Raw genomic sequence first — 26520 nt, forward strand, 5'->3', positions numbered from 1 at the left:
TGTCATTGGCATCAATTCAGTCCCCAATCCCCTGCACATCTTTCAGCTCGACAGACTCACTCTCTCATTATTCGGCACTTCAAGCCGCCTGAACCTCGGTCGTTACCAATAACGAACCAGCTTGACGTTCAGTCGATGCAACCGCAGCAGCTGCTGTAGGTTCTGACTGCCTCGTCACTCCATGTAATCCCGCTCTATCTCGCTTCTCCACGAATTTGCGTTGACTGGCCCTGGTCCGTCCAGAGCTTATCAAACCAGCTGCTCCCAAGAAGAAGCTGGACGCCGCATCGCTTGGGTCATCTTCAAAGCCGCTATTCGTCTCTTGGACCAGGATTCAATTCCACACAAGTCACCGCTCCACGTGTTTCTCCTCGAAGGAATCTTCTTCTAGAAAGGATCGTCCAGCCTAGCTGCAGCCCTATGGTTATTATGAGGCTGAAGCGTCCGTGATTTCATTTCCCATTCTCACCCTCCTGGACTTCTGCATTTCGCCGTCACTCTCCCTTGTGCCCGGGCCGGAGCCCGCTGGTCCTCGCCATGTCTGATACTCAGGTCCTTTTCGTACCTTATCGAGGTGGCAAACCGACCAAGAAATCCGCTGGTCAGATCTCGCAGCAGAAGCATGCCGCCCGAGAGTATCACCGAAAAGCCAAGCTAAAGCGACAGTCTCAGAAACCCAAGCAGCCGCCTCCAGATACGCGGAGAAGCGAAAGTGTCACCTCAGACAGTCATACTACGGCATCCAAAGATGATGCTTCCGCTTCTTCATCCACCGAGCTCTCATGTTCCCTATCACCCTCCACACGCAACAGCTCGCCCGTCTCTGTCCTTGGCGCTGGCCGGGTCGACCCCTTCGATTCACGGCCTGTTAAAGATCTGACACCGTATGCGCATCAAATGGCCGATTATGGTAGGATAGTCCTGATGACTTGATGCCGAAGCTGACCATCGCAGCACTGACGTATCAGTGGCCAATCTTCAAGTTCGTCAATCCTAACCTTACATACCAAGACATGAAGACACACATCGGACACCGCTTGCGCGTGTCGCAGACGTCCTTTTATACTACGATTTTTGCTGCCGCCACCCATTTTGCCTTATCGCGAGTTGGCGGGGAGGCTCCTCATCCCATCTCAATGCTTCGCCTGGAGTACAAAGACCGGGCTCTTAGGATGATGATGGCTGACATCAAATCGACCGGCCAGAACATGCCTGATGAAATGATGCACGCCATCTTTGCTCTTGCCAGCTACAGCTCAGCAGAAAGGATCTTGCCCATGCCATCTCGGGACTTGAAGAATCCTCTGGCAACTAGCTTCGACCTTGATGTATACAGCAGGACTCCCGTCGAGCAAGCCCACATACGAGCTCTGTTCCAGTTATTGAAGCAAAGAGGCGGTCTGCGAACAGTCCAGCGGCCCGGCTTCGCGACCGTAGTGGGCTTGTATGTGTCTGGCTTATCGAAATACTGTGCCCGGGCTGACATTCAACAGATATGATGTTTTTACCTCTTTCCGCGTTCTTAAACCGCCCGAATTTCCTCTCCTTATGCAGACATTCGATCTTGTCTCCGACTTTCCCCGCAGTGAAAATCATGTATCACGCATGTGTCGGCCTCTGCAGCTTCTACTACCCATGCTACCGACTTCGCCTAGATTTACCAGGTTGAAAAACAGTCTATACGACGTGGTGGCAGTTACACTTGGCTATGAACAATACGATCAATTTGTTCCATCTGCACCGTCGCTGCACAACATTCTTATGGCGCGACATTGTATATTGCACGGTCTGCTTACTATCGGCGATGCAGCTGCACAACACAACCAGTCTTCGGGCTGGACTGATATGTCAGGCGAGGATACTCTTTACGACTTGGTCTGGCTTACGACTATGTCTTATATAGCACTCGACCTGCAGCCATGCAAACGCGGACATGGTCCACACGAGACACTGGCTGTGCGTTTGAGCGACGCCCTCGACCATGGTCAGCAAGCCAATCTCCACGCCCGGCATGCCACATTATTCCAGTGGGCAAACGCTCTACGAAGCAGACTGATATTGCCATGCTCCTAACGGCGAATCGCATGGCCAGCTTCAGTACTCCGGCCTTTTAATTTGTTTGATGAATGGTATCGAAGCAAGGTGTTTCGGCGTCCTATGCCGGCAACCTACTGACAAGGTAGGGGCTGGCCACAGTTTGGGAGTTCGGCTTTGTTTACCAGTAGTGATTATACGGCTCGAATAAAACTTTTCGGTCAAGCAGTTCAGCATCGCACCAGAGCTCTCACAGGGCCGACTGTGCCTACCAATCTGATATACAGTTCGGTCTGACTCGCATGCTAGCTAGGGGTGTCGTCCTGTTTGAGGATCTCCAACTGATTGTCCCGATCCTACTGGCGCTGTGCGTCAATATCGGACTATTCCCTCGACAAAGGCTTGCACCTTTCTCTTTGAGCCTCCACTCTGACCACGTGGCCCGCACTCTTTCGGCAACCGTGATTGTGCTATATCTGCCCTTTGTTTGGCCCACAGCCACATTTCTCTCCTCCTTATTCATACACGGAAAAGTCCCTGCCATGCGCTGGATTGTCACGTTCTACATTACACGTTATACTCGAAGAGGATGGAACTGATCAGGCTATTCGTTCTACTAATCCTCTCATATGTCCTGGTCGCTACTCCCGAGCCAGATGACACACGCGACCTTGTGCAGCGCGAGCGCCCTACCGGGAGACCTCCATGGGCTGGTGGCGGTGGAGGTAGCGGGGGGGGGACCGCCACCATGGATAAGAAACAGAATCAAGGCGTCCCAAAAGGCGAACAAGCCATCTTCCGGCGGCCAGTCTAGCTCTAAGTCACAATCAGGCGGTGGTGGCAGCGATTCGACTTCTCAGAAACAGTCTCAACCTCAGTCGCAATCTCAAGCACAGTCTCCGCCTAAAGGTGGTTCACGTGGAGGTTCCTCTGGTGCTTCTGAAGGTAGCTCGAGTGATCAGCAAGGTGACGGCTTACAGCCTGCTGGCAGTGGAGGTGGTGGTGGCGGCGACGGGGGTGATTATATGGGCATTGTTGGCAAATGGCGCTCAGCCATGGGTCTGTCAAGCCTCTCGCGAGACAGCAAGCTGCAGTCTAACGCCCAGGATACGTCCAGCTCCTCTGGTGGCGCACTCAAGCACAAGCTCAACTCCGGCTCCATGGCGCAAGTCATGGCTCCTGGCAATTCGGGCAACTTCGAGTCTGTCTTTGTGGGAGGCTGGCTCTGCGAGATGCCCAACCTCCCAGGACTTGGCAGCAGCGTCTGCAGCTCCATGACCAAAGGATGGAATCACGCTGGCCAGACGGGACATGCAGAGATTCTTAGCAGCACAAAGTACAAGAAGATCGGTTGTGCACTGGCTGGTGGGATATGGACTTGCGACCTGGCTTAAAGAAAAGTCGCTTTTCGATTCTCAGAATGGGCTCTCGACGCGCAGAGGCGTTGCATGGGGAGTAGATTACACGCTGGTGCGCGTGAGACGGAAGCTGCTCAAGCTGCTGACAAAGAGCCTTCTTATATATACTGTCATGGACAGAAATTCATTGCTAACCGTTCAATTGACTGTCCCAGCTCCCAAGCCCTGCGGCTACATGTCAACATCGCTGGAGCACAGTTATCTCTTCGGACTCTGCTCGCCAAACTGAGTATAAATGTTGCGCGGACGTGGTCAAGGTCGTGGACGGCACTCTACTCAAAAGCTGCACTGGCGTACGTACGTCAACGACTAACACAAGAGCATCTTGGGAGGAAAGATTCGCAAAGTCTGAGAATAGCATGCGCGGCAGCCGATGCTCTCATCGCCTAGTTGCCTGCTGGGGGTATGCCAAGCCCAGCGATCGCCTAGTTTCGATCTGAGCAGATCTCATCTCCTTGCTGCACATGCGCCTCTATCTTGCAAATGACCAACGTATTCGAAGCATCATGAAGGGAAACATGTGCTAGGACTTTTAGCTTCTCAAAGCTGCTGTCCACGATCTGCATCAGTGCTTCCTCCTCCCGTATTCCTTGAACCCTAACCAGCTCCTGCTTCTGGATATAAGACTAAGTCCGACCTCAACCCTCACCCCTGAGCCATTCATCGTTGTCGTCAGCACACGGTAGTGCACGATATAAGATTTGAACTAGCAGTGAGTACCGCTCGCTGAAGCGTATCTCCTCGACGTCTCTTACAGCGATAGAACATGGACCGAAGCCCGGAACGTGGAAATAAGAGAATGGGTCTGCCCTGTACTTGATATCGAGCCCGGTGTTATGCTCGATCTATCAAGCATAATGGTCCACGATCCGATGAGTATTCAGGGTCAAGGTAGGGTATATATGTCTGACAGAGGTAAGTCCGTAATGGACGATATTCAACCCAAGGGGGCAAGCAAAACAAAGCCAGGGTAGCGCATCCAAAACACACTGATACCACAGCGACTCGCTCTTCTTGACCAACACCCAAATCAACACCACCCGCAACATCACCATGACTCCCACCAACAACGCGGCCTTTCTCACCGAGAAACAATCTCTCGAGTTCATCATTCAAAATGCACCGTACACTGCACCGCAGCAAGGCGAGCTGGTTATTAGAACCCAAGCCGTAGCAGTCAACCCCGCCGATTACGGCATCCAGGCCCTAGGCATCCTCCTCACAGATTACCCCGCCATCCTCGGCTGTGATGTTGCCGGCGAAGTCGTCGAAGTCGGCGTTGGCCCTTGGAGCGTTACTGCCCCTCCCAACAGCAACCATGACGGCGACAACGATAGCAGCATCCCCAGCGCCTGCCCCTACAAGCCCGGCGACCTCGTCTTCGGGGCCGCCACACCTCTCCTGCAACGCCCGCCCGGCACGTACAGCTCAGCCGGCTTCCAAGAGTACATCGTGCTCCGCGCGCCTCACGTCGCGCGCGTTCCACCCCACCTCGCCCCCAAGGACGCCGCCGTGCTGCCACTCGGCACCCTGACCGCAACGGCGTGCCTCTTCACGCCGACGCTGTTGGACCTCTCGCTGCCACAAGACCCAGCTGGGTCCAAGTCTCCACCCAACCAAGCCACCAGCATCGACACCAGCACCAACACCCACAAGCTCCTCCTCGTCTGGGGCGCCAGCTCCAGCGTGGGCGCCTGCGGCGTCCAGCTCGCCGCACAGGCAGGCTACCACGTCGTCGGTGTGGCCTCTACACGCAACCACGACATGGTGCGAGCCTGCGGCGCCCACGCCGTCTTCGACCACTCCGCCACCGACATCGTGGAGCAACTGTTGTCGTACCTCTCGCAGCACGCCGAGCTGAAAGTCGTCGGGGCGCTCGACGCCATCAGCACCGCGCACACGATCGGTCCGCTGTGCGAGGTTTTGGCGCGGTGCGGCACCGGCGACACCAGTATGCCGGTGCGGCGCTTCATAGCCAGCGTCGTTCCTGGTGCGGAGGCGTTTGCAAAGCGGGGCGTCGCGGTCGTGACGGGCATGTCGACGGAGGTGGACGAGGCGCGTTCCAGGCGGCTGTGGGCGTGGATCGAGGGCGCGGTGGCGGACGGGCGCTACAAGTGCCTGCCACGGGCAGAGGTGGTGGGCCAGTCGGGGTTGGTGGATGTGCAAGAGGGGGTGCGGCGTATGGGGGTCGGTGTTAGCGCGGCGAAGCTTGTGGTTACGTTCTAGGAAGCACAGAGGGAGGGAGGCAGGCAAAATTCGAGTGCTCAGAAAAAGTGACATATGCATTACCATATTCCAGCCGCGGGACCCGCGGGCGTGGGGGAGGAAATATGTATGTACTGGTGTGGTAGATAGATACCTGAGGGCCGCAGCTAAAGGTTGTATCAGAAAAAACACAGGAGCACTTTTTCCAGGCTCATCTGGTGGTGGAAACATTGTCCGAGTCGACTCCCATACCCAAAGCCCAAACCCATATCCGTATCGTCAAAGCGGGGGCATTATGCTCTCAAAACGCAAGCACCGTTGCCTCCATCCAGATCATGGCCACGGCTGAGATCCAATAGACGCGCAAAAAAAAAAAAAATACGCCATGCCGTGCGCTCGGTGAGACGGCGAGCATCAACACGAAAGCTTGTGCTTGCTCATCCATCATCGCTCAATCAGAGACTCTCGGGACTCATCATCGCTCCCTCACCATTCACCTTGACCGCGCCATCTAGCTGATCCAATCCCTTCTTGGCCACCTCGTTCTCCTTGCCCTTTCCCTTCTTCTTCTCCGGGCTGCTATCGTTCGCAGAAGCCTCGTTCTTGACGCCATTCATCATGGGTACCGGTTCTGCCTCGTCGATGACGCCGTTTGCCTGTTTGTCGTTGCCTTTCCCTTTCTGTTCGCTGATTGCCTTTTTCACGGGCTTTGGCGGCGGCTTGGCTGGTGCCTTTTTCTGCGGACTCGCGTTTTTGGCGTCGCCGCCGATCTTGCCAGAGGCCGGCACCCTCGCACGGCCATATCCAGGCCTTTGTTTGGGCGGTAGCTCGTAGTCTTCCATGAGCGGCCTGTCGCCATTCTCGGTGAGTCGTTTCCTGAACCAAGTTTTGGCGACGCCAATGATGTCTTCCACGTTCTCGACGTTCACCTTTGGCCATCGCGGTGGCTCCTTAAACGACTTCTCGCCATCGATGACGGTAGCGATGTTCTGGTTGGCTTGCATATTGAGCCGGCCGTGGAGAATGTGGAAGGGTACGGTCAGTGTATCGAGACCAAGTTCCTTCATCAAGCCGAGCTCGCGGAAGCCAAAGAAATCTTCGCCCAGGTCCTCGGCAAAGTCACCACCGACATACTGCTCGCCTCCATCTGTGAAGTTGCCTTGGCCTTGGGCAGTTTCTTCGGTGAGAGCAGGTCGGAGGAGATCGGCAAGGTGAGCCTTCATACGCTCGTGCATTGTCTGCACTTTGGTGGAGAGGCGGTCAGTGTCTTCGCGGACATAGGTGTCGAGGTCGTTGAGCGAGTGTCCGTGCTCATTCAGTGTATGCAGTATGATTTCTTCATTGGTCATGCTTGGCCTTTGCATCTGTGGAATGGCGACTTTCTGGGTTGCTTGCGGAATGTGCTGCGCATCCTTGTAGTGAACGAGCGTATCACACAGCCGCTTGAAAAAGTCGGAAGCTAAGTTTGTGACGACGTCTAGCGCTGATGGCTGAAACTCTTCGAATCCCGCATTGAAGAAGATCTTGCCAACGGACCGTTGTAGCGCCGCCTGGCATACATAGGGCGCCATGACCGGGCCATCCTCTGACATGACGTGCTTCCCGATGTCGTGCTCAATCAAAGGTTCCGGCTGGAATTTCGTGAACTGATTTTGGTATGTCTGTGACTGAAGCTGCATTTGCTTGACCACGCCTATCTTCGACACGATCTTCCGGGTTTCTTGCATCTGCGCTAGGTTGGCGTTGATCTTTTTGGTAAGTGCTGACTCTGGCGCAACGAATTGGTTCGCTGGAAATAGACGCAGATATTCCTCAGATTGATCAACGACCTGTCCCAGGCTGTCTCGTTCCCACCTGAGCCGAGGCTCCAAGTCAGGAATAGCGCCAAGTGTGTCGTAGTAGTCAGGCAGCATTGTTTCCTCTTCCGCTTCTAGGCCTTCTGACAACGATGTTGAGGCTTTATTGCGGGACTCGTCCACATCTTGTGCAGCGTCGAGCTTGCTAGCTTCTTGCTGGATCCTTTGCCAACGCCTCATCCCGGACTTTGTGCGAATCAACGCTTCTTCGTCCGGGTTCAACTTGTCGCCGCGGAACAGCCTGTGACGAGCGGTGGCAAGCATGGCCCGATCTTTCTTTGTCTTTTGTTTCCACAGCCTGTATTCTTCGTCTTCATATTCAGGAGTCGTAGGAGGCAAAGAAGGCAGACCAGGAATGTCGACTTCGGGAGCTTCGCTCCCAGCACCAAGGACACTCCCAGGTCCCTGTCCGCCACCAACTGGTGTTAGCACGCCTGGTGGCGGTGTTGAGTGTCCCTGGCTACCGTCGATTTCGGAGTCTGCCCTCAAGCCGTTCTGCTGCACGGAAGCCAGGGCGTTGATAACGGGCTTCGTTTCTGGAAGCGGAGTCGTCTCAGGTACCGACTTCCTGGACGACGAGGTCCCTTTCTTGGCGCTTTTCTTCGGTGCCTTTCTGCCCCTGGACGCCATGATAGGTTCATCGTCGCTCTCTTCTGCACCGTCATCGATCTCGCCGTCGGCGATCTGCCTTCGCCTTTCTTCGGCTTCAATTTCCGCGCGGTCTCGAATGACGATTTCTGGAATCAGCGGCACCAGTTTGTCGGTCTCCTTCTGCATGAAGAGCGCATGCTTCCGGAATAGGTGATCGGGACTGCTGTTGAACCTCAAGCAATTCTTCCAGATTTGATATAGATCGTCGACGAAGTCCTTCTTGGATTTGTACTGCAGGTTCTTAAGCTTTTTCGTCATGGTACCAAGATCCATTGGCTGCTTGATGATGTTGTAGTAGTCTGGAGCATCCTTCTTCTTAACTGGATTCAGGAAGGGCGTCGAGTGCTCGGTCATGGCTTTCAACTCGTTCAAAACCTTCTCTGCAGCCTCATACAACTCCTCCTGGCCAACCTTATCTTCGCTCGCCCACTTGCTTCGATTCTTGCGCACCTCGCTGAGGAGTGCCCGCACCTCTTGGTCAGTAGCGTTGACCTTTACGCGGTGATTATCGATCTGTGCTATGAGGTTCTTCAAGGTCAGACTCGAAGCTCCGAGATTAGCGCTGCTGAGACTGCCTTGCTGCACGGCGGCGTTCTGTCTGTTGGCATGGCCCTCGGCTTCTGCTTCTGCGCGGCGCTCAGCTTCGTCTAGCCTTTGCTGGTCCAGCATGGCATCGCGGTCATTTTCGAGGGTAAAGAACATGGTACGCGACATGGTCTTGACGGTCTCGATCTCGGCGCGTTTGGCAGCCTCGAGTTTCTTGCGCGCATCTGCAGCATCTTCCTTCTGTGTTTGCTGCGCTTTGGGTGGTATCTTGCCGCTCTCGGAGGTTGTCCGCGACAGGATCACAGGGCGGGCGACCGGCGACGAGGTGTTGGCGTCAGAGACAATCTGGACCTTGTTACTCTTCTCTTTCAGAGGCGACGCAGATTCTGGCGCCTCGTCGTCGTCGTCATCGTCGTCATAATCGTCATAGTCGTCGTCAAGCTTGCGCTTCTTAGAGGTGGGAGGGGGTATCTGGGGGACATCGGCGACGACATCGGGGATTTGCTGGAGATCGGCGGCGGGGCGCTTTCTTGTGGACTTGACGACTTCCCCGACGCTATCAAAGAGACTGGCTATGCGCGACTCGGTCTGGTCGTATAATGCGCGGAAACGGGCGATCTGGGGGTCCTCGTCCACTGCGGGTTCGGGCTCGGCAGCTTGCCCGGACTGGGAGCCGCCGGCGAGACTGCGCAGTCTGGAGGATAAGGGAGTATGTGGACGCGATGGGGCCTTTAACAGACCCGAGTATATCTTGGAAGATGAAACCGAATGGGTGTCGTCATCTGGTGGCTTGCTGTGGGCTGCTGGCCCAGGCCATTTTGACATGGCGTATGGGCTTCCGCCCCCTCTCGCCGGCGCAGGATGCGTGAGGATGCTCCAGTTTGATCGAGTCGCGACGTGGTCGTCGGACAGCCTTAAAATGTCCAAAAGCTCGATAGGGATGGGCTTTCGAGGTCGCTGGAGACAGTGCTGATGTTTTCTGAACGAACGGCGATGAATGGAGGGAGTGCGCCGATGGTGAAGTCTGGCAGTCTGACGTCTGGTGCGGGCGTAGAGCAGACGAAGTGATGTTGAAAGAGAGTCGAGCGGACCCTAAGCCTAACCTGCCTGGACCCAGCCTAGCCGCAGGCCCCCTTCCCCAGCTTTACTTAATTGGAGGATTTCGCCGGCCTGTACCGTAAAATAGGTATTGCTCAGGTACTTGTCTCCAGCTGCGGCCACCTTTACTTGCTCTGCAGCTACTCTCCATCTCAACATCCGTCGCTCCACAGCCATCGCTCGACTACACATCTTGAGCTCTTCCCACCGTGAATCAACCTGCGATACGATCGATGCTCGACCCTTGCTGAACCCTGCGAAGCGCAGGCCGCTCTGGTTCAGTAGAGCTTTCTCCGCCGCTGCTTACTGCCTAATCATCCCACTACGATTTAAGAAGCACCATCACCGACACAATACGCCACTATGCGCGTCCGGATTCCCCCTCTGATTGCCTTCATCGCCCTGCTCCTCCTCTCCTCCTCGGCCGGCCTCCTTCCGCACTCCTCTCTACCCTCCGCGCCCGATAATATCCGCGACCAAATCCCGGCCAATACCGACAAAGTCGCCCACTTTCTATGTTTCTTCTCTCTCAGCGCCACCTTCTACTTTATCCTCGACACCTCGCGTCGCCGGGTCTTACATATAACCCTGATAGTGTGCACGCTGATCCTTGGTGTTGGCTCGGAGCTGGCGCAAGGCATGCTGCCCAACGACCGCGAGTTCGATCCGTGGGATGTTCTGGCAAATGTGCTGGGAAGCTTGAGCGCGTTGGGTCTGGCCAATACGTACGCAAAGCGTGCGGCGGAGCGGAGACGACGTGCAAAGTTTGCAGCGCTGATCGGAGAAGGGGACGCGGACGTGGAGCTGGGCGAGGGCCCCGGACTCGGGCAATCGAACGGTGACTTCGGTGGACCATCGGCGCAGGAAACGGGAGTGACGCATAGGAGTGTGGAGGAAGAGCTGGACAACTGGGACGAGAACATTCCTGATGATGCATGGGACGAGGACGATGTTGACGGAATGGGAACGAAGAAGATGACACCCGCTACAAGCAGTACCGGCTCTGAGGACATATCAGGAGCGTCAAAGAAGGTCGCCGTGGACTAGAGATCGCAGTGTGACCACAAGCTCGACCTTCCACATTTAGTACTTGCCTGGCATGGACCCGTTCGAAGCACGAAATCTCAGCGATGCGACGATATTGTCCGATATTAGGAGACGGAAGAGTCTCCTTGATCATACCACGTGAGCGGGCATTGCTACGAGCACGCAGAGCAAATGGACATGAAAGCGATAATCGACAACTTGGAAGCAAGATGTGCAATATACCTTTTTACGATAATTGTGCCTTTGAAGTGTTTAATCCATTGCTACTCTATGCCCTGAGCTCATTTTCAGACTTGGGAGATTGACAGTCGAGAGCCTGCATGCTCGCCATGATGTACTTGGAGAGCATTACCCAATAACCATACTCCTTGCTCACTCCCACCTAGAATATCGGTTGTATGTCTTGCTACCATTCGTGTTGTTCACCCCTGCTCCGATGTTCGTTCTGCCATGTATTCCAGATGTATGCCCGGGCTCGCATTGCCTTTGGTTCCTGTCGTGGCAGAATAGTCATCGTCATGCAAGAAAGCGTTCAGCGGAAGCAGCTGAAGCGACCACAGCTGAATCTGAACGGATTGCGGCGAACGCCGTGGCGGTCAGCGCTGACGCCGCCGCCGACGTGCCTGCCGCCCCAGTTCTTGGTCCAGATGAGAGGCATGGGTGCGTGCCTTGTGAGTGTTGAGGTTGTAGAGGGCTTCCAACTGATGAGGGCGACTATCGACGTAGGGTGAGATTTGTGGCAAGACTCGAGGATGTGTTGGGATGTAGTCTGGTATGAGTGTGACAGGTGGAGTGTGATTAGGCAGCGAGCACGGTGCAAATATATCAACGCTCGGTTGAAGCAAGAATGCGGTCAATAGTGACGCTACGCAGAACCAATTGTCAAGGATGCAGAGGCGCAGTCAAGCCACTACGGTCGATGGGAACAAGAGCAGGCAGCGGGTTGGCAGGCACGACGGGTGCCAAGGTGGTAGCTTGCGGTTTGCTCGCCGGTCACTCGCCCGTGTTGTGTCACTTCGGGAGGGAATTGAGGACTCGAAATCTGGGAAGCTGCACGATCTGAGTCGCAGCACAGGGACAGGGTAGGAAAATGTAAATACATGACGTTACTGTGGCGCAGCCTGTGGCGGTGCTGCCGCGGGATCAGTGGAGGCTCTGCCATCCTGTCACCCACAGGCTGTTAATATGTTCCAAACCACTTGTTACACAGTTCCGTGATGTTTCGATAGGCATGAATACCTCCAGACATGTTTGTCGCTGTTGCTGAATGCGCGACAGCTGGTGAGGTTGAAGTCTTTGAGCCCGGGGGAGGGGGGACCCCAGAATACTTGGCTGACATCAAGCGTGCAGCAAAAGAACCAACTATTGTTCCAAGCATGATCGCGAAAGAGGCTTGATCTATTGAACAGAACCGGGTTGCAAATTTCGATGGAGTTACAGAAGGCAGCCCCTGAGAGCGACAGAGACTACAATCAGAAACTGCAGCCCCTTCATGTGTTCGACCGCCAAAGACATCGCTCAAGCCCGATCGCTCATACTCTATTAACATCAATTGCTCCAATGCATTTATCATGTACAGTCATTTCAGACCTCTTCGCCAGGTTACCGGTCAGCCCGGCTGAGGCCTCGTAGCACATTGCCCAGGTCTCTCCTTGGACTTCGTTCCCGGTCCTCAGGTTGCGCTCGCCGTCTACTCTCTCTTTCTCTCTCAACTAGCTTCTCTGCTGATATTGCTAGCGCTCTGCTGGCGACATTGTCTGCAGCATCTCGATATTGTGCGATCTTGTGCACATGGTCGGCAAAAGCATCGACCTTGGGTTCCAGACTGCTGAATATGGATTCCACTCTCGAGGCAATACTGCTTGAAGAAGCTGTCGACTGCAGCTGTTCGTACGTGGCAGCTTCATTAGAATCGAGCAGTGACGTGTTCAAACGTTTCATCTTGGGCATCTCTGGGGCCGATGGAGGCCTCATCAGACTTTCGAGGGCATCTCGCTCTATTCTCAAACTGTTTCTTGTTAGCGTGTGTACGCTCAGATGTTTGATTGGGGCTGACCGTTGTATCTGCTGCTCTAGTTCGGCAATTTTCTCCGCGTTCTGCATATTTTTGGGATTGGGCCGCTCTGGTAACGCCTTGGGGGCTTCAGGCACTTCTTCTCTAGAAAACCAGTCGGACAATTCCGACTTATTGGCGAGATCTTTGAGCAGTTCCTCCTGAATGACTCGGGCTGCTGCGATGGCGCTTGATTCCTCAAAACTAGCGCCCATGGGCTTTTGATCAAGTGACCGCGTAGCACACCATGTTAAGAGTTGGCGCATTCGTCTTGGTTCGGGAAGTCCGTCGCTTTCGATGTGTTTGTAGAAATCGGCTACCTCGACTTCATCATGTGGCAGTGCTGTGCTTCCTGTTAGACGGCGGCCGAGCGCATTCACTTTAGACTCACCATTAGAGTTGCCCGACTCAATGAGAGAGCTTGCCCTTCGTCCTCTGAGACTCATGCTGCTGCGCCGCTCTCCCTTCTTGCCTTTGTTTTCTCTCATCTCCTTGTTCCTTCTGATTACCGGAGTGTCTGCAAATGGAAGAGCGATTTTGGTTGCCGAGTGCTGATCGTCACTGGCTGGTTCCTCACGGTGTGATGCTGGCGCCCCGTCCGTTTCGTTCGCCGCCTTCCTCTTTTTGGCAATGCGTAGAGGCGAGTGCTCCTTTGGTTTCTCGACGTCTGATGCAGCCTGCGGACGGGCTACGGGGTCTTTCCGACGTGTTTTGTGCTGTGGACTAGTCGCTTTCGGCTCGTCTGAAAGCCGCTTCGATCGTCGTACCGGCTGCTTCTCCGATGGATCGGGAGTTGAAAAGGACATCTTCTTCGTATGACGACTCTTCCCAGTTTCATGATTCCCATCATCCTTGACAGTCTGAGTGGACGTCGCCGGGGTCGATCGTATCTCTGATGGTTTTTGCACCGCGGCATCGTCGGCAGGCGCATCTTCGGGAATGGGAGCTGGCTTTGGTGCATCTTTTTGCTTCCGCTTTTTCACCCGGCTGAACATGAAACCATCGTCTTCTTCCTCGTACGCTGCCCAAACTGTCAGTTCTCGCGCCAGAGTGGTTACACGCGGCGAATTCGTACCTGTCTTGCGCTTTTTCGCGTTGCTCTTTCCATGCAGGGCTGGATTCTGCTGCTCTTGGGCGGGGTCATGTTTGTCTGAATAGGAAGGCTCTCTCTCCTGAAGACGCGCGCTAAGTCTTCGCGGAGGTCGCTGAGCTGATGACATAGGCAGAGGCTGAAGAGGCGCACGCGCAACAATCGCAGTCATTGAGTTGGTGAGGTCGTGTCTGTTTCGCGTCGCGCAATGAGGAGGTCAACAACGCGCGTATCCCGTGCGCATGCTATGAATACATCCAAGAGAGCGATGGGGGTGCAATTCGGACGCAGTCAGGTCTACTGGTTGGAAAATGGTCGTGCCGGTCGTTGGCGGTTGTCGCACTGGCGAGGCAGCATGCTGCTCTCGTCTCTGTTTACATCAAGGCAGCGCCAAGCCTTTAGATACCAATTAGGTTAGCTCGGATCAAGATAGTCTTGTCGCTCACCTGCCCCTCGTCGCCTGTGAACACAACCGAATACTCAAGTTGTTGCAACTACGTTCTAATATTACAATATGGTTAGTACCGAGTGTTGTACTGCTGTTCTCTCTCTCTCCTTGAACAGACCAGCTGCGGTCCAGGCGGGTGCCTTCCTGGAAAACCCCGCGCCGAGGCGGGGTACTATCGGGTTAGGGCGTTTCGATAGATACAGACTGTCACTCTGCCCACTGGCTGGGTCGAATACATAGCATAGGACTCAGCACGAGAGTCCGCTGAGGCTTACTTAGGCAAACACCTGAGCATATCCAAGACCAGATCCACGAGTTTTCATCTATCCTTGCTACGGAAACTGCCGCTCGTTGCGCTTTGGCTCTCCAGTGGAGAAGCACGTGCTTCCCTTTGCTGGGGCTCATCTGCTGTCGGCTGTGGCTTGCATACTGCCACGACCGTGGCTCGCGGGCGAAGCATCGGCGAGTCTTATCTCGTACCATGCGGTCGAATAGTTCGTGCTGCTCAGATAGACGAGAGATCTCTCGCATCGTACCCGCGGTCCGTTGCCTTGTTTCTACATTTGACCACATGTAGCGACATAGCAAATCACACACCAAGCATCATAGCAAGTTGCGTAGGCGCCCGTTCCAGATGCCGATATGCAATGCTCAAGCTTGAGCCAATGGAGCCCCCGGATACAACGGGTGTGGTGGGCAAGGGGAGCAGCTATGTCGCGCTGGCCTGAAACATGACGGCTACCGAAACGGTTCACAGCAAGTAGATGCGAACAAAAGCTCGTGGCTCTTCCCTCGCATCCGACAGCACTGCAGAAACGCCGTCATTGCAGTAACTTGCCAAGCGAACGTGCTGTCGCCGGACAACATCGTCGTGGTAAAGAGCAGTGACTGGTGGGGCGATTACGTCCTAGAGGTTTGCAGCGCTTGCTTGAATTCCTTTCTACCTTCTATCATTGCATCGCCCCTCTTTTTCTGCAACCCTGGCGCTTTGCCGGACCAGGAAGCCTCACAAGTCGTGGTTTCTTGGGGTCGCTTTCCAGGTTGCCTACCCAGGAACCCACGGCACGGGTCGCTGACGACGACTCTACGCAGTACCTCAGCTCATTCCTCCAACACTCTACCCGATACTACACAGCCCTTTTACCCCTCGTTCCTTCTGCTATCATTATCCGGCTCATCTAGGCTATTCCCCTAGCTCTAGCTCTCCAATCCTCCACCGTGCCCCTCCACCGAAGTGCGCATGCCTGCCGCCTCGATTCACCCTAAGCGAGCTGCGGTCCGTGACTGATACCCTCACATTCCCTCCCTGCCCGCCGTCCTTCTCTCGAACGCCCGAAGATGGTCCATATTCCGCTACCACACCGCATTAGCGGCCTGTCCAGAAAAGCAGACGGCAACTCTACTGCTGCTAGCACTCAGAATAGCAGACGTCCTTCCCCTAGCCGTGGACCAAGCGACTCCACTGCCAGCGCACTCAATATGGACAAGCCGCTCATACTCAAGGTCTATGTTATCAAGGTACCTAACCGAGCCCTCCCGGTCCAGATCATCCGCTTACAGTCCTGCTAGGGTCGTAATCTGGCAGCCAAGGACAGATCTGGAACCTCTGATCCGTACCTAGTCGTGTCCCTCGGCAATGATAGGCAGCAGACACCATATATCAGCAAGACACTGAACCCAGAATGGAAGATCTGCCTGGACATGCCCTTGACCGATATCCCACTCCTTGAATTCGTCTGCTGGGACAAAGACCGTTTTAAGAAAGATTACATGGGCGAATTTGATATTGCCGTTGAGGATATCTTTGCACCCGGCATGGTTCAAGCAGACCCTAAATGGTACCAGCTCAAGTCCAGGAGACGAGAGGGCAAGAGGAAGGACATTGTCTCTGGCGAGATCCAGTTGCGCTTCTCCTTGGTCGACTCGGCGAACCCTTCTGCCAGTCCGGATGAGATCCTCAAGAAATTTCGAACTGTCCTCAAGCTCGTGGATGAGGATGATGACCTCTCTCGTACCTCCACTAATGTCGATGACGACGAGGACTCAGACAACGAAAGTCTTGCTGATGAACAGGAGACTGGTACTGAGCAGGAGACTGGCTCAAAGTCCACGGTGGCAGAGAAGAAGCGGAAGCGGAAGCGGCTCGCTCGTCTTCGGCGTAAATCTATGAGTGTACGCGAATACGACTTCCATGGGACAGCCCGAGACGTTGCTGGCATCATCTTTCTCGAGATCGTCAAGATCACCGATCTACCGCCCGAGCACAATGTGACTCGAACCTCTTTTGACTGCGACCCTTTCGTCGTTGCAGCACTTGGGCGCAAAGTTTTGCGGACCCGTGTGATCCGTCACAACCTCAACCCTGTCTTCAACGAGAAGATGGTTTTCCAGGTTAATCGTAATGAAACGGGCTACTCGTTGACATTCAGTGTCATGGATAAGGACAATCTGTCTGGCAACGACTTTGTTGCCTCCGCTGCTCTACCGCTCTCGAAACTACTTGCTTCTCAGCCTACTCAAGATCCTTTGACCAGACTCTACGACCTCCCGGAGCCGCCCGAATACTCTCCAGTTGCGCAGAAAAAGGAAAGCAGATCTCGATTTCGCTTGCCACTGTCTAGGAGTACATCTGCCAGCAGCCTTTCCCGACTGACACGTCCCGGCATGAGTAGGGAGCCGTCTGCCGCGTCGACCAAGAATGGCGGCACTGGCGAAAATGATTCAAGTGGTGACTTGCCAGAGCCTGGAAAGCTTGCCCCTACCAGTGCCCCGATCAGCGCCCAGACCAGCGCCCCTACCAGCATGCCGCAGGATTACAACACGTCTGGGTCCACGTCCAAGGACGATATCACCACAGAAGAGCAAGGACTACAGACTTTTGATATTCCGCTGACTCTCAAGAACAAGGAGCGTTGGGAGGCCAAGCACTCCCCGAAACTGGAGATTCAAGGCAAGTTCCTGCCTTACACAGCTCTACGTCAGCAGTTCTGGCGAGCTATGTTAAAGCAATATGATGCCGACGACAGCCGGAGAATCAGCAAGATTGAATTGAGTACGATGCTCGATACCTTAGGCTCCACTCTCAAGGACTCAACCATCGATGGTTTCTTCGAGCGCTTCGCAGATGAAAATGAAGACGCCAATGAGACGGATCTCACCTTCGATCAGGCAGTGATTTGCCTGGAAGACATCCTTGAGCAGACTGCCAACCGCAAGGAGTCTTTGACAGACAAGGCCAAGAGAATGATGCATAAGAGTTCGACAGCCTCAACGTCCAGTAACTCTGACGATGCTCTCAATGAGAAGCACCCTTCTGCGGTTCCCGCCGTCGAACCCTCCGGCACTATTGGGCAGACAGCTGAGCTGAGCCCAGTCGGTACCCATGATCTCTCTGATGAGGGAAATGGGGAGGAACATGTTATTGATGTCAGAGAGTGTCCCATCTGTCACCAGCCGAAGCTTCACAAGCGTACAGATGCGGAAATCATCTTGCACATCGCCACTTGTGCGAGTGCTGACTGGCGTCAGGTCAACAACCTCGTCATGGGCGGGTTCGTCACTCAATCTCAAGCTCAACGGAAGTGGTACTCCAAGATTATTACAAAAATCAGTTATGGTGGCTACAAACTGGGTGCTAACAGCGCCAATATCTTGGTTCAAGACCGCATCACAGGTCAGATCAACGAAGAGCGAATGTCGGTCTACGTACGTTTAGGCATTCGCCTTCTCTACAAGGCTCTTGGCTCCCGCGAGATGGAGCGACGGCGCATCAAGAAGATGTTGAAGTCTCTTTCCATTAAACAGGGCAAGAAATACGACGATCCAGCATCCGCCTCGCAGATTGAAGGCTTCATTGCCTTCCATCAGCTTGACATGTCGGAGGTTCTTCAACCCGTCTCGGAGTTTCGCAACTTCAACGAGTTCTTCTACCGTGCACTCAAGCCTGACGCGCGTCCTGCCTCTGCCCCTGATCGGCCCGAGGTCGTTGTCTCGCCCGCAGATTGCCGGACTGTGGTTTTCAACACCATCGATGAAGCGACCCGTATCTGGGTCAAAGGCCGCGATTATAGCCTCGAGCGTCTATTCGGAGACGCCTATCCGCTAGATGCCAAACGCTACAAAGGCGGCAGCATGGGAATCTTCCGTCTCGCCCCACAAGACTATCACCGCTTTCACATACCTGTCGATGGCGTCCTTGGCACGCCCAAACCTATCGATGGTGAGTACTATACTGTCAACCCTATGGCCATCCGCTCGGCGCTGGACGTCTATGGGGAGAACATCCGCGTCGTCGTTCCCATTGATTCAGTCGCCCATGGTCGAGTGATGTTCGTCTGCATCGGAGCCATGATGGTTGGCAGTACAGTAATCACTCGAAAGGCGGGCGAAAAGGTCAAGCGTGCGGAAGAGCTGGGGTACTTCAAGTTTGGTGGGTCAACTATACTCCTTTTCTTCGAGCCGGGGAAAATGGTGTACGATGAGGACCTTGTCGAGAATAGTACTGGCGCTTTGGAGACACTGGTAAGCAACGTTCATGGATCTTTCATCCACTGTACTAATACAGAGCAGGTCAGAGTTGGGATGTCGATAGGCCACTCGCCAGATGTCCCACCGCACAAGCCCGATATGAAGAAGGACCAGAGCGAGGTCACGGATAGAGAACGCGAGGAGGCTAAGCGACGAATCGAAGGCAGTCTTGCGCCAGAGCGACAAGGTCCTGTCGCTGGCGGCTGATGCGATTGACAACGAAAACCACGAAGACGAGGATACGATAGTACGAAAAGCGAATCATGTTGAACGGGCAAGACTATGCGATCGATCAGTATATGACACGTGCTGCAGCACCTTTCATGTTGCTCCCAGCACCGTGATCAAAGATACAAGAAACAAGAAACAGACAGACAGAAGTGATACATAGCGGTACTCCTAAGCATGGAAGTCTGGAACAGGATAGCTCGAGACGGACAACGGGCGCCTAGGAGCTACGCAGCTGGCAGAAGACCGACACGCTCGTTGAGACTGGCATGGACTTCTGCATTGATGTTATAGCATACATATCTGCTGGCATTCTTCTAGGTGAACTACTCTCTGATACGTGCCCGCCGGTGATTTCATGTCAAGTTTGTTTGCGTGTGATTGGCCGGGATCTGACCTCGCCGACCTGGAAAACTTGGCGACAACAGCGCGACCATGTGACGTAGAAGGCGTGTTTGTCGGATAAACAGAGGGCACGTGTAGCATGAAGCCAATAACCCGAGCATGTAAAACCTACTTCTACATTTCTGTGGTCAAGCAGCGCCATGATAACTCGGAGCCAGGTCAGGCCGATACGACCGTCACGCACGGCGCAGGACGTGCCAGGATCTCAAAAGTCGGGTCTGACAACTTCATTACTGGCGACAGCTTTCCTCTGCCTTCTGGTGGCAACTGTCAACTGGCCTCGTCGGTGGCTATCCTCGGGCTGCGCTGTCGAGTCCCTAATCCTCGTCTATGGCGCCGGTTCTGGGACACGCATATTCCGCGACATTCCCTTGTGGACCCTGCTGGCCACTCTGAATCTGACTTATGCTATTTGCTCAACATCTTGGCTTCTTTTGGCTGCGTTTACAGCAGTGCTTTATCCTTGTATCGGCTTCACTTGCCTGTTCCAGTTCACCATCGTTGCCAATGCCGCACGGAAGGGTCTGCGGAGGCTCCTGAAGCAACTGCATTTCACCAGAGACAAGATCGCAATCTTCAACTTACCAGCGCTTGAGATCAACACCGATGTGGAAGGCCTTCTGGTCGTGCGTGGGCTCACTATTGAGCTCTCGAGTTTGACAGTCGTGGCGCATGGGATAGAATTGGGTACGAATCCGATCTGACTTCCGAGTTCACTGACAATTACAGGCTTGAAACTCGCATCGGACATTGAGCTTGCTCTTCATGTTGACCGTGTCACGATCCCACTGCTTAGAGGGATAGAGATCGGGGACGTCTTCGGGAATGTGAAAGGAGGAACAGAGATGACTTTCGCTGACATCGAACCCGACACTGATGAAGCGGACGACGAGAGCATCTTCATCAACGATACACCCCTGCTACGGTCGGCGACGGCAGGATCGATAGGTTTACAGGAGAGGCCCCGCCTGCGAGATTCCTTGACTGGCGGCTCCTATATAAAGGACTCTTCCGCCCAACAGAGCATGGACTCCGTCACTACGCTGTCTCCAGACGATGAGCACGCGCTGAAGCAATATCAAGACATCCTAACCGAGATTCGTACTTCGGGCCTCATCTACCAGACTCGAGCAAAAGTCCGGCAAGATGCCCTCAATGGCGCTGGTCTCGATACCACCGACGAGAGTGTCTTGAGAGCAGCGATTTGCGCCGAGCTACAAGAGCTTCCGTCCGTTCCTCACCCGCCACAGCGCAGCATCAAAGTCACAACTCTGCAGAACCTCTCAAGCCCAAAGGCGCGGCGTTTCTTGCATCGTCTGCCCTTCTTGCTACGGTTGCTCTTGATGCCGCTGAGCTACTTCCACCCTATAAGCATCGAATCCGTCAGTACTGCTGGCTCCGGAAAGTGGCTCAAAGCACTACTCCAGGCGCAGATCTTCAAGCAGTACACCGCACAAAGCCGCGAATTGGCACGACTGGAGCGCAAGCTCTCAACTTGGCTGGCGGATGCGAACTTTTGTCTGCAACTGACGGAAATTTCTGGACAAGCACAAGTCCCGTTGAGCACCAATTACAACATTGAGACACACCTGAGGATCTCCGAGATCATCGCCCATCGATCCGTGCATGAGTCTGGTCTCGTCAACCAAATCCTCAGACTTGGAGGCGCTGACGCCATCATCGCGCTACCCTCCTTCCTCCTGCCTCATCACGAGCACCTGCTGCCCCCACCGCCCACCAAGGAAGACGAACAAAGGCTCGCCGAAGCCACCGAACAGGCCGACAGCATCCCCAAAACGCTCCAGGCCGAGCGAGACCTAACCCTCCTTTCGCGAGACGAGACCACCATGAATATCAGCGTCCACGGCCGCCTCCCCGTCGTCTTCGACCAGTCCCTCCTGAATTTCGTCGCCGCACTCGTCAAAGCCACCAAAGTCGTCGAGTTCGAGAAGGAAGTCGACACTATCCAAGCCCAAGACGAGCATCGGCCAGGTTCAGCTGCAGGAGCAGCAGAGTCGCCTTCCATCGCCTCGCCAACGACCCCCGTAGACAGCGACGTCGAATCCGTCGCGGCAGCAACCATCTCAACCAGCAGCAGCAACGCGACCTTCAAGGAGTTCTCGCGCAAGACGTTGCGTGGTCTAAGGGACGGGACGGCGAAAGAGGCGATGCGCATCCTGGCGCGAGATCTCAACCAAACCACGCGCGACGGCATGAAGAAGGCCGTTGTCGGGAGCATAGTGAACGATCGGTGGATTGCGAAGATCGTCGGCAGGATCGCGGCGACCATGGAGCAGGTGCAGGGTGACGTGGGCTACTCGGGCGATGTGCCGGTGCCGTTGGCCCCGTATCGGCCGGCCGGGCATTTGCCTTCTAAGCTGTTGCCATGAGAGCAATGCAATGGGCTTCTGGGGGAGGAGCAGCTCTGGACTACTTCTGGGCCCCATCTCTGCAACGAAGCGCTGCATCTGACTTGATCGCTAGCGGTGCCCAGGAGATCCGGAAGAGCCCGTGAATCAGGGCGGTCTTTCGTGCCATTGGCGGCTCTACAGAAGGGCGTTATTCAAAAAGCTTCGGTTCATGGGTGGAAGGGGTCAGTCTGACGGAGATTGTCAAGAGCAAAGGGCGAACCGCCGAGTCGCAACCACGCCCAAGAAGCCTTTACGTGCGATGAGCGCTCAGCCCTTGCAGTTGTAGGCGCAGATGGTCTAAGCAGCCATACATAGCCACAGCCATAACCACCTTGCACTACATTACACCGTACTCTGAGACCTTAGTCGACCTTGAACAAGCTGATCCGCATCATGTTCACGCACCGCACTGTACGTCGCAGTTGAGCGATAGAGCAAAGCATACGCCCCGGCGAAGCGTCCAATCGTGTATTCGCGCTCAACGCTCATCAATCTAGAAACCATCTGCAACGCTTGATGCCGCTCCTCGAGTTCTATCCAGGGCGCCTCGCCACATGCATTCACATGCAACAAAAGCCCGAACGCCGTGCGCAATATGCCTGCCGTATGCTGAATGCCAATTGAACCCATGCAGGCTTCGTTTCCATAATCATGCCAAACCACATCTTGCCACCCAAGGCCGGGGAATTGCAAGCAATCGACACCATCGCCATCGCCATAGCCAATATCACAAATACCCACTACTCTCCATCAGCGTTCCTCCCTCTCCATCCTGATCCCCTGCCTGATGCTCTCCGGCGCGACCGCCGCGTACGGATCCTCATCGTCCATGACCTGCGACGGCATCTCCTGATCCGTACCGGGGGAGGCGACCTGCGGCGGCGGCCCGCTACCACTACTGCTCAAACCCTCAATCTCTGTCTCCGCCTCACTCATGGTGCCTCCGGCATCCACCTCCACGTCCGACACTGTATCCACAACAACGACATCACTCTTTCTCGCCGCAGCGGCAGGCTTGGAGCCTCCCGCGTGCAAGTCGCCCGCGGAGGAGGCCTGACTCCGCCGGCGAACCTTTGGACTGGGCTCTCCCTGCTCCTCCTCAGCAGGTCCGGTGACCACGACGCCGACTTCTTTCTCGGCATACATGGCCACGAAGGTCTCGCGGAGGATTTCGTAGAGCAGCGAATACTGCAGTTCGTTCATGACCATCATCATGCGCTGCTGCCGCAGGGAGTCGACCGTCTGGTGGATCAGGTCCGTCTCCTTCTCTTTCCCGTTGCTGGACGCGTCTTCACCTGGCTGAAGCTCGGGAGTCGTGGCCTGTTGTTTCCGCTTCGGTGCTTGGGAATCGGCGAGGGAATCGGACTGCTGCTGCTGCTGCTGGTTGTCCTCGGAGCCAGTGCTCAAGCCTGAGGCGCGCCTCGCCAACCGTCCGGATTCGAGCTCTCCTGTGAGAAAGTCAAGGGCGATGAAGGTGCCCGTCCTGCCCACGCCGGCGCTGCAGTGCACGATCCTGGGACTCTCCCCAGCAGTCTGCCTACTCACCTTGATGAGCCGCATCAACGCTGCGCGCTCTTCGGCTTCCGGCTTACCAAAGTCTGGCCAGTGCATGTAGAGATAGTGGTAGATGGTCTTGCTCAGCCCGCCTATTGTAACTTTCAATTCCCTTACCTCGGCTCCGAGCTCTATGTCATTGAGCATGGACACCATCTCCACGACGCCAGCCTCTGTGATCGCCTCTTTGTCGGACTGCTCTTCGTGTTCGTTATCGCTGGCCTTGGCGGCCTCGGAGAGTGGGGAACTCGTATTTGTGCCTGAGATCCAGCTATCAGTACCAGCGCTACTGGAAGGGGTATCAATGAAAGGATCACCATCATCAGGAGGCTTTGGGGCCACTCCGTGTATTCGCTCGGAAGGTAAGACAATGGGATGGTCCTCATCCGAGGGAAAGTATTGGCCACACTTCTCCTTGTTGGCTTCGTAGCATTTCGTGAGCATGACGATGACGCCGACGGGGCCTGTTGTTTCCTGCATTACCATGTGCCAGAAGTGGGAGAACTGGCCTTCCTTGGGACCCTGAGTGGCAATGTAGTTGTATTCCGACAACGTAGCTGTGGAGGCCGAGCTGTTGGAGCGGGCGCGTTTCGTCCTCCGGTGTGAGCGCAATTTGATCGGAGACGCGTTGACGTAGTCCGAGCCTGCAATGGTCGTCTTGAGTCGTACTCTCGAATTGTCCCATGGCTGGATGTTCTGGTATCGATTCCGGCTCAAGACCGTCCAGGATCTATCGAGTTTGAAAGGAGAACCTGAATTCATTACAGCATGGTGCATTCGCTGGCGCTGTTGCCATTCCAATGCGTCAAAGTTTGCAGCTATTTCTGTTTCATGTCAGCAACCATCGGAAGTCTCTAGCCTCCCTAGTCCTACCAGACTTGGTCTTGCTCAGATAGGCTGGCATCCGGACGCCATTCCTCGCTAATCGCTCGGTATCGCTTGAGCCCTTTCTGTCGCTGCCATTACTGCCATCGGCGGGCTTGCGACTGTCCCTGCTCCGCTGCCGCTTCCGGTCGGTGGAAGTAGTAAGATCCAAGCTCTGCGGCATACTGGAGGTTATCTCCGCAATGGTAGCAGCATCGGTCGAGTGGGAAGAGGCCACACGGGTTTGACTAGTGGACCTGACGACCGGCAAAGACGATGACGTGGTAGGACGCTCGATCTGGAGAGTTGGCGGCTTTGGCTTCTTGCGGGAATGAGACGAGAGGTGCAAGCGTTGAAAGAAATTCGGCCGGCGCGGGATCGATGGTTGGGTGGGAGGTGGTGGACTCTCAGACTGCTGTTCAGAGCCACAGGAGTCAACAGAGAGCCAAGACACTTATCTGCGTGGTTCGCCCACGCGACCTTACCTCTTGAGAAGTCCCGGCGCCGGCTTTGTCGGTGAAGAGTCTTGAGACGGGCGTGGTGACTGATGGCTGCAACCCCGAAGAAGATCGAAACGTGCGATGTCCAAAAGAGAACAGGGAGCCGGACACTAGGTAAGTAACGTGCGGGGTGACGGCACGGCGTAACGAAGTGGTTGTGGTTGCCTTGTGCGAGGCTTTGTCGATCCCAAGGCGACGCAGGGCGAAGCTGTGGAATGTGGTTTGATTGCCTCGTGTCTGGTTGTACCCCAAGCGAGAAAAGTCCGTGCGATCAGCAGTGCCGGGCGCTTGGTAAGACAGGATAGACGCGGTGTGGCGCGATAGATGTGGACGGGCGTGTTTTCGGTTTGCTCCTTTCCTCTTTCTTCTACAGAGAGCGTAAGGACGTGTCTGCCTTGTTTGATGCCGTGCACGTTACTGAGGCGGACTTTGAGTAGCGATTGCAGGGTGGCAGCGAGGTGAGATTCGAGGGATGCCCCCATCAACGAGGCTACGTTAGAGCCTTGATGCCTGTACCCCATCCCGGCACGTCTCCACTTGGAGGACCGCCACCAGATGCGTGGCTCACGAGAATCTCGGTTTCTTCTTGTTCTGGGGCTCGTATCTTGTCGTTGTCATCAACTTCGTGCATCCCAGCTCAATGTCATCCTGTGTTCATCGATCATCTCATCGAAACCGCTAAAGGGAGCTGGCTGACATCGATCTAATCACACCATCGTAGCTCTCGTCATGTCGTGGTTCGGGATACTCGAGGTACGTTCTGCTCCCCCTCCGCCTCTGCACCATTCTCACACCTACACCAGAAGCGCCTAGTAGATGCACTCCTGCGCTCCCCAGCTTTCACGCGCGGCGTCCAGAACATCCACAAGCGCGTTCACACCCTGCAGCACGGCAAGCCGCCCGAGTACCACAGTCCTACGCAGCTCGATGGCGAGGAGGCGGTGCAGAACGGCGGCCTCGGTCGCTTCTTCAAACTCTTCTGGGACGAGCTGAAGCAGGGTCACCGGCCCGAAGCCCTGTCCAACAAGCCGCCGCCGTCGCCACCGCAGGTGAGAGACAAGAGATGAAGGAAAGCTGTTCGCTGAACAAGCTACGACTTTTGACGTTTTGAGCGACGGCGTTCCGGTGCGATGCGAAAACATGAATGGAGTCAAGAGAGGTCTTGTCTGCTCCAAGGATCTTTGATACAATACAGACCGCTTTCCATCTCCCGATCCGTCCGCCTGTCTCCTACAGCACGTTGGCTCTCAAAGCCATGTGTGGATGCTGCCATGGAGGTCCCTCGCCCGAGCGGCTTTCCACCTCGTGATCAATATTTGTCTACGTTCCCTCTGCACCTCCGCACACGCGCGCGCACGCACCGGATGAGATTAGGTCAACTACCATGCCTCCCTGGAAGTCTGGCCCTCATTACATCCGCAGACCAATTTCCCTCTTAGCCTTTCTTGTCATTCGAGTGGTCCGCTCTTCTCAGTAGGGATCTTTCAATGGTCCATTCATGACATGGCTGGGCATACATACCACATCTTACACACATGATTCTTCGACGGCGGCAACGTTCCCGTGCTGCTACTTGTTTCGTTGA

General features: G+C 55.0%; 10 protein-coding genes across 10 annotated transcripts; 7 read left to right on the top strand and 3 right to left on the bottom strand.

Annotated features, from left to right (window-relative positions):
• Window positions 1-537: 537 nt before the first annotated feature.
• HMPREF1541_06218 (uncharacterized protein) lies at window positions 538-1499 on the top strand (the record flags this gene model as incomplete). The annotated part of the gene is made up of 2 exons (XM_008720554.1): window positions 538-910; window positions 955-1499. The coding sequence occupies 2 exons, from the start codon at window positions 538-540 to the stop codon at window positions 1497-1499; spliced, it is 918 nt and encodes a 305-aa protein (XP_008718776.1).
• A 1283-nt stretch (window positions 1500-2782) lies between these two features.
• Window positions 2783-3428, top strand: HMPREF1541_06219 (uncharacterized protein; the record flags this gene model as incomplete). Its single annotated transcript, XM_008720555.1, has 2 exons — window positions 2783-2806; window positions 2844-3428. The coding sequence occupies 2 exons, from the start codon at window positions 2783-2785 to the stop codon at window positions 3426-3428; spliced, it is 609 nt and encodes a 202-aa protein (XP_008718777.1).
• A 1077-nt stretch (window positions 3429-4505) lies between these two features.
• On the top strand, window positions 4506-5678 carry HMPREF1541_06220 (uncharacterized protein; the record flags this gene model as incomplete). The annotated part of the gene is made up of 2 exons (XM_008720556.1): window positions 4506-4745; window positions 4818-5678. The coding sequence occupies 2 exons, from the start codon at window positions 4506-4508 to the stop codon at window positions 5676-5678; spliced, it is 1101 nt and encodes a 366-aa protein (XP_008718778.1).
• A 434-nt stretch (window positions 5679-6112) lies between these two features.
• On the bottom strand, window positions 6113-9535 carry HMPREF1541_06221 (uncharacterized protein; the record flags this gene model as incomplete). Its single annotated transcript, XM_008720557.1, has 1 exon — window positions 6113-9535. The coding sequence occupies one exon, from the start codon at window positions 9533-9535 to the stop codon at window positions 6113-6115; it is 3423 nt and encodes a 1140-aa protein (XP_008718779.1).
• Window positions 9536-10171: 636 nt separating this feature from the next.
• Window positions 10172-10855, top strand: HMPREF1541_06222 (uncharacterized protein; the record flags this gene model as incomplete). The annotated part of the gene is made up of 1 exon (XM_008720558.1): window positions 10172-10855. The coding sequence occupies one exon, from the start codon at window positions 10172-10174 to the stop codon at window positions 10853-10855; it is 684 nt and encodes a 227-aa protein (XP_008718780.1).
• Window positions 10856-12457: 1602 nt separating this feature from the next.
• On the bottom strand, window positions 12458-14170 carry HMPREF1541_06223 (uncharacterized protein; the record flags this gene model as incomplete). Its single annotated transcript, XM_008720559.1, has 4 exons — window positions 12458-12863; window positions 12912-13251; window positions 13300-13929; window positions 13984-14170. The coding sequence occupies 4 exons, from the start codon at window positions 14168-14170 to the stop codon at window positions 12458-12460; spliced, it is 1563 nt and encodes a 520-aa protein (XP_008718781.1).
• Window positions 14171-15784: 1614 nt separating this feature from the next.
• On the top strand, window positions 15785-19180 carry HMPREF1541_06224 (phosphatidylserine decarboxylase; the record flags this gene model as incomplete). The annotated part of the gene is made up of 3 exons (XM_008720560.1): window positions 15785-15964; window positions 16016-18967; window positions 19016-19180. The coding sequence occupies 3 exons, from the start codon at window positions 15785-15787 to the stop codon at window positions 19178-19180; spliced, it is 3297 nt and encodes a 1098-aa protein (XP_008718782.1).
• A 566-nt stretch (window positions 19181-19746) lies between these two features.
• HMPREF1541_06225 (uncharacterized protein) lies at window positions 19747-21996 on the top strand (the record flags this gene model as incomplete). Its single annotated transcript, XM_008720561.1, has 2 exons — window positions 19747-20293; window positions 20336-21996. 2 exons carry the CDS (start codon window positions 19747-19749, stop codon window positions 21994-21996), a joined length of 2208 nt encoding a protein of 735 aa, XP_008718783.1.
• A 771-nt stretch (window positions 21997-22767) lies between these two features.
• HMPREF1541_06226 (uncharacterized protein) lies at window positions 22768-24619 on the bottom strand (the record flags this gene model as incomplete). Its single annotated transcript, XM_008720562.1, has 2 exons — window positions 22768-24395; window positions 24445-24619. 2 exons carry the CDS (start codon window positions 24617-24619, stop codon window positions 22768-22770), a joined length of 1803 nt encoding a protein of 600 aa, XP_008718784.1.
• Window positions 24620-25664: 1045 nt separating this feature from the next.
• HMPREF1541_06227 (uncharacterized protein) lies at window positions 25665-26002 on the top strand (the record flags this gene model as incomplete). Its single annotated transcript, XM_008720563.1, has 2 exons — window positions 25665-25688; window positions 25739-26002. 2 exons carry the CDS (start codon window positions 25665-25667, stop codon window positions 26000-26002), a joined length of 288 nt encoding a protein of 95 aa, XP_008718785.1.
• Window positions 26003-26520: the final 518 nt, after the last annotated feature.

The sequence above is a fragment of the Cyphellophora europaea genome (genome assembly GCF_000365145.1).
Source record: "Cyphellophora europaea CBS 101466 unplaced genomic scaffold supercont1.6, whole genome shotgun sequence".
In the NCBI taxonomy this organism is placed as follows: domain Eukaryota; kingdom Fungi; phylum Ascomycota; class Eurotiomycetes; order Chaetothyriales; family Cyphellophoraceae; genus Cyphellophora; species Cyphellophora europaea.